We start from the raw sequence: 10897 nt of genomic DNA, 5'->3' as shown, positions 1-10897 counted from the left end.
CTCTCTTCTTACCATGCTGTCCCTCCAACCACACTGGTCTTCTCTCTGTTTCTTGAACATTCCAAGCTTGCTCCCACCCACCCTTTGCACTGCTGTTCCCTCCGCCTAGAACGCACTCTCCCCAGATCCCTGCGTGACTGACTGTTCACCCACACCAACCTCAGGTCAAACATCCCCTCATCAGCAAGGCCTTCCCTCACCCTTCTGTGTAAAGAACCCCCAGCCTCGCTTCTCTGTCTCATGACCTGCTTATTTCCCTCACAGCTGCTCAGCATAGTAGAAAATGCTCTTTCCATCATTGTTGTGGGCCCCTTGACCAGACTGTGAGCTCTGGAGAGCCGGGCCCCTGTCTGCCTGGTCCACAGTGCCCAGCACAGAGTCCTCCCCTCGCCGTCCTGAGACCTCAGGCCAGGTTCCCTTCTGAGATACTCTTCATTGTGGATGGTGTTGACCGTCACATGTCACTTTTAACTACATCTGACCTACAGTAAAACGTGTGTGGCTAGGGGCTACCATGTGCAGGGCTTAGGCCGAACAAAACAGCGGCCCTGTTTGAAACACGAACAAAGGCCAGTTAGCGAATTAATGAAGGTCTGCGTCTTGCCCCCCACCCCCCGGGCGTTTTTGGTCGGCCTGTAATCCTTCCACTGGTCACGATTTCGGCTTGCTCCCTGTCCCCAAAGTTTGGGGCTGGGAAGGTTGTTGAGGGGCCAACAGCCTCCCTATCCATCAACTCCACTGATGTATCGCGGGCCTGAAAACCTCTACTGCTGGCTTCGAGGACAGACGGTTCTCGGGTGCGGCCCCGGGCGCAGGGCGGCCCTGGGTGCAGCGCGGTGGACCGTGGGGGCCAAGTCCCGACCCGCGGCCGGCGGGTCCGCGCACCTGCGCCCGGGTCGAGGTGGGGGCGTGTCCCCGCGGGTCCGTGCACCTGCGCCTGGGCCGCGGGGTACCTCCGGGCGGGGGGCCGGCTCTCTGAGCGCGGCAGGGGGCGGCCCCCCACAGGGAGACCCCCATGCGGCAGGGGTGTGTGTCCGCGCTGCAGGCACTCCCCGAGGCGCTCGGGACCCCCGAGGCTGCATCACAGGGTAAGGAGTGACGCCATGCCGGTTCCTTCATCGTAGGCACGAGGGCTGAGGCGCGGTGGGAATGCGGGGCGGGGACCCTGTTCCACAGCTACGGGTCGGTCCCGCGGGCGCCCAGGGCGCCCCAGCTCCGCCTCTCGCCCCTTAGGAGCCTGCGCGGGGCCGCAGCCGGAGCCGGTGGGCGGGGCCTGAGTGGGCCCGCCCCGCCCCGCATCCCACACTGCCCCGCGACAGGAAGCGGAGTCACGACTTCCGGAACTTCCGGCGATTGCTCGTTGGGCTGCTGGCGGCTGAGCGCCTTAGCTCGCGATGGCCGCGGCCGTCGCTATGGAGACAGGTAAGTAGCGCCCGGAGCCCTCGCAAACGCAGCTACCCCGGGCCAGACACCTTCTCCCGCTTCCCCGGGGACTCCTGTCCGGCGTAACTCCGGCGGGGCTCCTGTCCGCGGCGCCCTCCTCCTCACCTGCCGCGCAGATGCCGGCCCCTCCTGGCCTCCCGAACCCTAGGTCCCCGGTCCCCCGACCCCCTGACCTCCCGAACCCCAGGTCCCCGGGCCCCCGGCCAGGCCCCAGCGGGAAGACCCGCCTCCTCCTGGGTGTTTTCCTGTGTCCCCGATGAGCTCGCTTAGGTTTGAGATGTCGCCAGACCGTGTGCCGTTCTGACTCCGACGTTTCTCGCACAGGCGCACACCCGGTCGGCTCTTGTGCACCTAGCGTTCTAGATGTTTTCCTGATGGACTTAGCACTCGCTTAGTTGTTGTAGCGCAGGAGGCATAGTTCTTAGCCTTCCCGCATTGGTCGCACTCTGTCCCCGGGCTGAATGTCCTGCCCCGTGGGTGCTCCTTCTCTTCAGAGAAGCTTCTGACCTGGTCTCATGAATGAGGGCTCTGCTTTCCCTAGATTTGTAAGGAAGGGTTATCTCCTCCCACACCTGGCTTAGGGAAGCCAGCCCATGCCCGTATTTCTGCAGAAATAACTTTCAGCGATACTCAAGTCTCTTTGCTGCCGTTTTCTTTCTACAAACCAGGATTAGAGAGTGACTTTTATTTTGGATGATTTCTGCTATCTTCCCTCCTAGATGATGCTGGAAATCGACTTCGGTTTCAGTTGGAGCTGGAATTTGTGCAGTGCTTAGCCAACCCCAATTACCTTAATTGTAAGTTGTTGAGCACTTTATTGAATTGGGTAGCTGTTAGTGATCTCTGACAGAAGAATTGCAATTCGTAATAATACCTGTTTTTAGATATACTCAGTCCAGTGGAATTACTGCCACACTTACACGGGCACGTGTATGTGTGTGTATGTGTGTGTTGAACAAACCAGGGCTTATGTTTTGAATTCAGTGTGTGTTGGTGGTGGGGAGGTTATCTAAGCAGATGCTTTATGTTAGGGGTCACAAATCAGTAGTCAAGAGTTGGTTTGCTCTACAGATTTTTTTTTTTTTATGCCTTTCAGTTCTTGCCCAAAGAGGTTACTTCAAAGACAAAGCTTTTGTTAATTATCTTAAGTACTTGCTTTACTGGAAAGAACCAGAATATGCCAAGTATCTAAAGTAAGTTTAATTTTTATAGTCCTATATATATGTATAGTTTATTATATTCCAGAACATTGATATTTAACAGATTTTCTTGTTTTACCTTGGAAAAAATATATTTTGAATCTCTCCACTTCTTTTAGTTGCCTCCACCTTCATATCAGACATTCTCATTTCCAACTTGGATTATTGCAATGTCCACTCCCTGGTTATCCCTGCTTCTGCTCTTACCTTCCTCCTGGGTCCTCCCTCCCCCAAGCCAAACCAAGCAAAACAGTTTTCTACACAGAAGCCAACTTGATCTTTCAAAAATGTAAATTACGACGTGACCCTTTCTTGCTTAGAACCTTTCAATGGCTTCCCTTTGCATGCAGAACAAAATCCTGTCTCTTTTCTTGGACTAAAGCCCTATGTGATCTGGCTCTGTTTTTTTACATTATCTTAAAATGCGTGTGTGGCTGGGGGTACCAAGTACAAGGCTTAGCATAAACAAAATAGCTGCTTGATTTGAAACACAAACAAAGGCCAATTAGTGAATTATTTTGTCTCACTGAGTTTCTGACCCTAACGAACCTATAATCTGCATGAAAATTAAGAGCATGGAGTACTTACAAGGAAGATTATCTGGAGGAGGTGACCTTACCTGACATACCTCGGATATTGTGGGTTTGCTTCCAGACCACTGCAGTAAGGCGAATATTGCAGTAAAGTGAGCCAAATGAATTTTTTGGTTTTCCAGTGCACTTGAAGGTTACGTTAACAGTATACTGCAGGCTATTAAGGGTGCAATAGTATTAAGTCAGAAAAAGGGCACATCAATTAAAAAATTTTGTTAAAAAATGCTAACCATAGTCTGGGCTTTTAGGCAGTCATGATCACAGATCACCATAACAAATGTAATAATAATGAAAAGTCTGAAATGTGAGAATTATTAAAATGTGACACAGACGTGAAGTGAGCAAATGTTGTTGGAAAAATGGTGCCCGTAGACTTGCTTGATGACGGGTTGCCACAAATATTTAATTTGTAAACAAAAAACCCAAAAAACCCCAAATAAATCAGTATGTCTGTAGCTGCTGTCTTTTTTTAGGGCCTCCTGTGTGCCAAGCACAAGGTTATTTAAACCTTGAACTCATAGCTCTTCTTGTCTTAAGTCAGAAAACAATAGTGAAACTTCTTGTGTTTGTTTTTTAAACAAACACATTCGATAGGAAAATGATTCAAACTTGTCCTTTGTTCAGGTCACTTTTTTGATCTGTGTCAACTGATTCACAAAGCCCACGTCCTTCTGCCTGCAGGACCCTTTGCACCCTTACTGGTCCTCTATAAACAGTCACCTAATTAATAATCCAGAGAAAAGACTTTTTCTTAGATGTTGTGTGTATGTGGACTTGGAGACTTCGTGTCGACACGGAGCCACAGGCACAGTTAAGTTCACGTCTCCCCCCCAGCATTGCTGGTTTGGCCGCCTGCCCTCTGGAGGGGCCGAGTGAGCACCAGTTGCTCTGTTCAGGGACGGCCAATTCCACCGTTAGCTGGATGCTGGAAAGTTTGTCCTTATTTTGGGATAGAATACATCCCTGTTAGCTTTAAGCCATGTTTCTGGTTTTGTCCCTGAATTCACCCGGACCCAGTCTGTGCCCCCTGGAGGCACCTGCTCCCGTTCAGGAGAGGTTGCAAGTTATCCCCTGTGGGCATTCGGTCTGCACAGGGTCTGTGGAGGAATCGCCACCACTGAGACGCTGGGAAGTCTCTTACAATGATCCAAACTCTGGAAGAGCCGAGAACTGCTGGTCCTTTGCTTCCAGGTCGGTGCCTGGCTGGCCCGAGGGCAGCCGCCATGTACAGACACCCGCCCGCTCTGACCCGCTTCAGCGGGAGCCAGCACCCTGCCCCGTGGGAGCTGCTTCTCTCTGCTCTTCTCAGCCCCCTTCCGCCACTTCTCGGGTGCCCTCCTTCGGGTGTTCTGCAATCGTGCCTTTCACTGCTCAGCCAGGAACTAAGTACAGGCCTTCCGAGGTGGTCAGGGTGGGCTGGGGCAGATACGTTTCTTTTCTTCGATAAGTGTGACTTGAGTTTACTTTTTTTTGCAGGGGGGAAGGGGCAAGGAAGCACATTGCTGACTTGCTGAGAGTTTTGTGTCCACTTGAACCCTTCAGTTTGTTTCTTTATCAGTGTTGTTAACTGAGTTCTTCATTTACTTTTTAAAAATCTAAATGCAGAATTTTCCTTTTTTATTTCTTTTATTTCGTCTTGTTGGTTGATGCTGTAATTGTAGCTGATCAAAATCCGCTCTTGTCCTGTCATTTAGCGCACTCTGAGCATTGTCTTTTACCGGTTTGAGAAATGACCGCTGCAGGTCGGAGTTCCTTCTATTGACTGAGTGGCACTTGAGACTATTCTCTTGGTTGTCACATTAGTTTAGTTTACAGATGAGGAAGCTGTACCAGGGCCCCCAGCTGGTGAGTGGCAGAGCTGGTATTGAAACCCAGGTGTTGTGTGTGTGTGTTTGTTTTTAGAGAATGGAGCAGGGGAGGAATGGGCAGAGGGAGAGAGAGTCTTAAGCAGATTCCATGCCCAGTGCAGAGCCCCATACGGGGCTCCATCTCCCAGCCCTGAGATCACAGCCTGAGCCGAAATCAAGAGTCAGATGCTTAACCGACTGAGCCACCAGGGAGCCCCTCAAACCCAGGTCTTTTTAACTACCAATGCCTCGTGGAAAGGGAAGAGCCAGGTGAGGTGTTAGCAGGGCATTTCAGGCGTAGCTGCCAACAGCGACAAGCAACTGTACCTTTATTATCTTGGAAGGACGGCATTGGTGTTGGGCCCTGCTCCTCAGTGTGGTCCTCTGGCCCACGGCATCGCTGTGGGTCCGCATTGAAGAAGTGAGTCTCACACCCTAGTAGCTGTTTGCACACTTCAGCCATTTGTATGCTACTCGCAGTTCTGGCTCTGCGTGCTCTCTACACACGAGTTTTCATCGACTCACTTAGATTTTCTGTCTTTTCTGTTTGAAATAATGTCACTTAGAAAATAGCTGGAAAAATAGTAAAGAGAATTCCTATATATTCTTCACCCAGATATTGTAAATGTTCACATCTTCCTGGGAACGTTAACATTAATATATTATCTAGTCTGCAGACCTCATTCTGATTTTGTCCACTGGCTCATTCATGTCCTGTGTCTGGGACAGTATCCAGTCTAAGCCACTGTGCTACATTTTGTCTTTGTGTCTTCTTAGCCTTTAATCTGAGTTTCTCGATACCTCTTTTTTTTCCCCTCCGTGAGTGTGACCCGGAAGTGATATTGTAGGCTTCTTGGTGTGTCTCATCAGGAATCATGGAAGTCTGTTTGACCTACTACTGGAAATGTTAACTTTGATCACTTGGTTGAGGTGGTGGCTGCCAGGTTTCTCCAGATCAAGTTACTAGCTTTCCTTTGTATTTATAAGTATCTTGTTAGGAAATACTTTGAGACTATATAAATACTTTGTTTCATATCATACTTTTATCCACTGATTTTAGCATCTATTGATACTTGCCTGAAACAATTTTTACTGTGATTTTCTAGCATTCTTTCTACATTCATTAGTTGTAATTTAGGTGTAAGGAAAGAACCTCCTCTTATTCCCTATTTATTTATTCATTTAAAAGAGTTACATCCGCATGGACTCTTGGATTCTTATTTTTATTTTTTGGATTATAATTATGTGTTTTCTTGCTCAAACGATTCCAGATTTGGTCATTAGGAGCCCCTTCAGATTGGCTCGTGAGTACTTGGGACATATCCCCATAGTTTTTTGAGCACTTTACTTCCTGGCACTACATAATGTTCCCGACTCATCTTGTACTTTCCCTGCCTTAGCCCTGGAGTCAGCCATTTCCCCCAAGGAACCCTGGAAAATGCTATTGAAAATCCACGATTTGGACGTTGAGTGTGCTCGTCAGTTCCACAGTCATTGATTCCAGGCCCTCTTTGGCACACACAGGCAAGAAGGTGTGTGTGCGTGTGTACGACACACCGTGTCGACTTCTGATATTTGTCTGTCTCTGTGTCTCTATGTGAAGAGCCAGGAGTTCATGCTGATGGTTTCAGTGGCAGCTCCAACATGCAGGGTCCATCCTCGCCTCCCCCCTTCCTTGTAACTCCTTTTCTGATGGTCGGAAACTTGGCTCTCTACGGTATTTACTTACTCGGTCGCTCAGTGTTAGAGTGTATGTGAAGCAATTCCTTGTGGAAGACTAGAACACAATATTCATGCACAATTCTTTGTAAAACGGACTCAATTTTGAATGAAAGTTGTCTTTACCACTATTGGCGGAAAACCAGTAGTTACCAGTTAAGCAGATAATTGCTAAAATGAAAAAGTGTTCACATTCCTCATCTCGGACGCCGCTAGAAGAGCACGGTTTGCCCCCAAAGTTGACTGCACTTTACCAGTTACCGCGGGGTCTTGGGCAGGTCGTGTAGTCTTTCCGACTTCAGTTTACTCCCTTGTGAAAATTTGGCTTCATGCTGACTTTGGAAGACAGGCTTCTCTGCAGAATCCGGAACCACAGAAGCCTGTACTGCCAAAGTGAGCCAAGTCGATATTCTAGAAACGGTAGGCTACGGGATCGTTTCTGAGCGAGTGGCTAGATTGGAGCTGGGCGATACTGACCTAACTGCTGTCGACGCCTCACTTGTGACCCTGGCGCAGGTACCCTCAGTGTCTGCACATGCTGGAGCTGCTGCAGTACGAGCACTTCCGCAAGGAGCTGGTGAACGCGCAGTGCGCCAAGTTCATCGACGAGCAGCAGATCCTGCACTGGCAGCACTACTCGCGGAAGCGGATGCGTCTTCAGCAGGCGCTGGCCGAGCAGCAGCAGCACAACAACACAGCCGGGAAGTGAGGGCCCCGCGGGCCACGCCAGGCCCTCCAGACGCGGATGTCCTGCTCTTGTGCCGTGAACATGGACTCTCTCCAGCTGCCTTTGTGGGGTAGCACCTAGAACCTTCAGTGTGCTATTTCAGCCAACTAACTTTTTATTGTTAATAGGTTACTTCTGTCAAACCAGAATTTGTCGTACTTTGGTTTCCCTGTGGATTTGTAAATTATTATTAGTACTTAACCAACTGAATAAAAACAGAAATGTGAGGTGCTTTAAACCAGTTTAAGGGTGCCGCGAGGGATGGGGTAGGGGGAGGGCCGCCACAGGTCTCAAACTCTAAGCCTACCTGTTCCTCACGTACGGTGGGCCTGGGCAAGTCCTTCTCCTCCGACCTTGCTGTCCTTCAGCTGAGCTGCCCTACCCTCTTACCGACAGAATGAGAGGAAGGGAGTCAGCAGGACCTGCAGGAAGGACTTACCTGTGTCACCACTTGCCGTGCAAGAGGGCTTCAAGGAACGGTCGTGGGTAGGTCACTGACCTAGTGACGGCAGGGAGAAGATGGGTGGTGAACTTCTAATTGGACTCTTGACCTTGGACTAAAATAAAGATGACGGGCCTCGGGTATGTGTGATCATCCAGCCCCGACATTTACGCGGCAGGTGCGGTGGTATGTGCGTCGTCCCGGTCCCGTTCCACTTGCGGAACCAGCCTTGTCCATAAAGGAGGAAACCTGAGGTGTACCCAAGTTAAGAAACTTGTCTACGGTCACACAGCTAGGATCTGGTCACCAGTGTCACCAACTCACGGGCTGGGGCTCCTGGCACCACGAGGTTCTACGCCTCTGACTCCCTCTGCCACCTGCCTCATCCCGAGTGGTGAAGCGCGCTCAGTGAACCGCACCGCCCGCGGCGAGCAGAGGCTGCATGAGTCGGTGCGCTCTGCTGTCCTCCGCTGGCTGCGTTACTTTCTACATTCTGAAGCCAAAGACGATGCTTTAGGAAGAAGAGTTCTTTGTAAACTTGTGCATTTAAGGTAAAAGATCCTAACTCCCTCTGAGACTTGGAATTTGCTTTCTGCGCTGGTAGGGACTTTTAGATATTTCTGTCCCCTCCAACAATCCACTCCCTTGTGCTACTGTCACCGCTGAAGACTTATCGTACGCACACCGTAAAGATTCCCATATATCACAAGCAAACTGAAAGGTTCACGGACATTTTATTTATTTATTTCCTTAAAGATTTTATTTATTTATTTGACAGAGACAGCGAGGGAGGGAACACAAGCAGGGGGAGTGGGAGAGAGAAGCAGGCTCCCACCGAGCAGGGAGCCCGATGCAGGGCTCGATCCCACGACCCTGGGATCATGACCTGAGCCGAAGGCAGACACTTAACAAATGAACCACCCAGGTGCCCCCACGGGCATTTTAATAGCACCTTCTATTTAGACGTGAACCAGTTTTTTTTTACATCATCATTTATTTATTGCTAACATGAATTCAAAGCCAGTTTGCAATTGCCTTTCTAACAGAGCAGATCAGGAAATCGAGACACAATTGCCATCATCAAATCTTAATCTTCAGAGAACAACATCTCCACGAGGTTGGCCTGAAGACATTCAGATTCCACCAGTTTTTGAGGCTGTAAGAGAAGAACAGTCTGATCTTAACCCACAGCTACAAAAATGTTATTAGGAGGGGAATGTGTCGTCCTGCTTACAACAGAAATACGCCATTCAAAAACTATCAACTAGTTGTAACAGGTCTTATGAAATAGTTAAGCTATTTGTCTTCAGATGAATCACTAAAATACTAGCTCCGCAGATGAAAACGAGAGACAGCAAGCCCAGTGCCATTCCCTTCCCCTCAAGTCTTTAATTTAGAATCCCAGGGCCGTGGCTAAACTAGGGGAGGTGCCCTTTCTTTTCGACCAGAGTTCTGGATTAAGCGGGAAACAAGTCCTGTGCTAGTGTTGTAAGGGAATGACGTGTTAACCAACTTTCTTGAGCTACGCTTAGAGAATGTGAATATGAAGTGGCTTTTAGAAAGCATGAAGAAGACCTAATATTTAGAAATTTGCATTACGAACAGTTTCTTGGGATTGGCCATCGGGATGGACAGCCAGGTTGTAAATTTTTAATGCACTCTGAACACCAATGTGATATTTGGGATGAAATGTCAAGGTCTTTTCTGACAAGGGTGAACTATGAAAAGAAAGACACTCACTGTTCCGTATTTAAGTAGCGTAGGCACTGCCGTCACCTTCAGGTGTTTTCTGAAGTCGTTGTTTGGATCTTTCCAACTATTTTGAAAAGAAAAAGTGATCATGGTTTCTCACGTGTTTGATCTATTCCTACATTTAGTCCTTCAGTAAAAATTGTTTTTGTTATAAACGTGAATGGAACCTTGAGGACCATGGATTTGTGACTCTGCACACCTTTCCTTTAAAGTCTGACTATGATATAAAATCAACGCAAAGGCGGTTAAGTTCTGCACTAACAGTGGGCCAAATTTATTGAATCACCTGTAATACGAGTGGCTAAATACTCAAAATTTGTATTGAATAACTCCTAATGGCTTGACTTGCTGGAATATACAGAGAACCCCAGTTCCGAGGCCCTTCCCGCCTACGTTTGGCACCTCTAGTGCCTGTCTGGGAAATCAGAAGGAATACACGGGCACTTACTAAGGTTTCTCTCCCACTTGGCAGTAGATGAACACACATCCTTCATTAATATGCTTCAGCCCCTCTCGTACGACTGGTTCAGCTTAAAACAAAGAAGATAAAATAATTGCACATCCGCTGTGGAAGATGGCACGGCGAAGCGGCGTCTAGGTAAGGCCGCAGACCTTCCCCTGCAGGTAGCGGAGGGGGCTGATGAGAGCCGGGAGACGCAGGCTGCGTGCTGACTCAGCGGCTCCAGGAAAACACCGCCGGCCCTGCGGAAGCGAGCGTGCTAGCCGCCTGGGGTGGTGCACCGGCTCGCGCGGAGCGGGAGCGCTGGGGGAACGGGCTGGGAGCGGACCCCCTCGCCGGCCCCTTCCCTTCCCTCCCCGCGCCCGGGCCGTGGCCAGGGCCGGGCAGCCCGTCCTCCGGGGGGCAGCCCGTCCTCCGGGCGGCAGCCCCCCCTCCGGACAGCAGCCCCCGAGCCCCCGCCTTACCCTGCACGCAGTCGGGGCACCAGCTCTTCCCCCGTTCGTCCTTGGAGCCGGTGAAGTAGGCGAAGATGGTCTTGCCGTGGTGCTGCTCCACGGCCCGGCTGAACTCCTCGAAGCCGGACACGCTCACCTCCTCCCAGCCTGCCATCGGGACGGCGCGCCGCGCTAGGAGGGCCGGGGCCCCGGGAGGCGCGGCCGCGGGGCGGGGCCCCGTGCGGGGCGGGGCGCGGCTGCTTCCGGCGGGGCTGGCGGCG

At 50.3% G+C, this 10897-nt stretch overlaps 2 protein-coding genes and 1 long non-coding RNA gene across 3 annotated transcripts; 2 read left to right on the top strand and 1 right to left on the bottom strand.

Moving 5' to 3' along the window:
- The first annotated feature begins 1322 nt into the window (after positions 1–1322).
- Positions 1323–7766, top strand: MED31 (mediator complex subunit 31). Its single transcript, XM_026520703.4, has 4 exons — positions 1323–1422; positions 2163–2240; positions 2540–2636; positions 7318–7766. The coding sequence occupies exons 1-4, from the start codon at positions 1395–1397 to the stop codon at positions 7508–7510; spliced, it is 396 nt and encodes a 131-aa protein (XP_026376488.1). The 5' UTR covers positions 1323–1394; the 3' UTR covers positions 7511–7766.
- Positions 2643–6610, top strand: LOC125283791 (uncharacterized). The gene is made up of 3 exons (XR_007191791.2): positions 2643–4426; positions 6354–6386; positions 6483–6610. It is a non-coding gene; the product is annotated as an uncharacterized LOC125283791 (long non-coding RNA).
- Positions 7767–8697: 931 nt separating the features above from the next.
- TXNDC17 (thioredoxin domain containing 17) lies at positions 8698–10850 on the bottom strand. Its single transcript, XM_026520704.4, has 4 exons — positions 10647–10850; positions 10171–10252; positions 9711–9786; positions 8698–9126 (listed from the first exon to the last, which is right to left on the bottom strand). Exons 1-4 carry the CDS (start codon positions 10789–10791, stop codon positions 9058–9060), a joined length of 372 nt encoding a protein of 123 aa, XP_026376489.1. The 5' UTR covers positions 10792–10850; the 3' UTR covers positions 8698–9057.
- Between the last annotated feature and the right edge of the window lie 47 nt (positions 10851–10897).

The sequence above is a fragment of the Ursus arctos genome, unplaced genomic scaffold (genome assembly GCF_023065955.2).
Source record: "Ursus arctos isolate Adak ecotype North America unplaced genomic scaffold, UrsArc2.0 scaffold_14, whole genome shotgun sequence".
NCBI lineage: Eukaryota > Metazoa > Chordata > Mammalia > Carnivora > Ursidae > Ursus > Ursus arctos.
This window is presented reverse-complemented; position numbering and strand designations above follow the sequence as displayed.

Bases quoted from the DNA above. Each gene is read 5' to 3' on its own strand.
- MED31 (XM_026520703.4), top strand. From the start codon at position 1,395: ATGGCCGCGGCCGTCGCTATGGAGACAG. The intron at 2,241-2,539 runs GTAAGTTGTTGA...TATGCCTTTCAG, and splicing joins CAACCCCAATTACCTTAATT to TTCTTGCCCAAAGAGGTTAC. The intron at 2,637-7,317 runs GTAAGTTTAATT...ACCCTGGCGCAG, and splicing joins GAATATGCCAAGTATCTAAA to GTACCCTCAGTGTCTGCACA.
- TXNDC17 (XM_026520704.4), bottom strand. From the start codon at position 10,791: ATGGCAGGCTGGGAGGAGGTGAGCGTGTCCGGCTTCGAGGAGTTCAGC. The intron at 10,253-10,646 runs GTAAGGCGGGGG...CTTTGTTTTAAG, and splicing joins GTGCCCCGACTGCGTGCAGG to CTGAACCAGTCGTACGAGAG. The intron at 9,787-10,170 runs GTAAGTGCCCGT...TTTTCAAAATAG, and splicing joins CAAGTGGGAGAGAAACCTTA to TTGGAAAGATCCAAACAACG.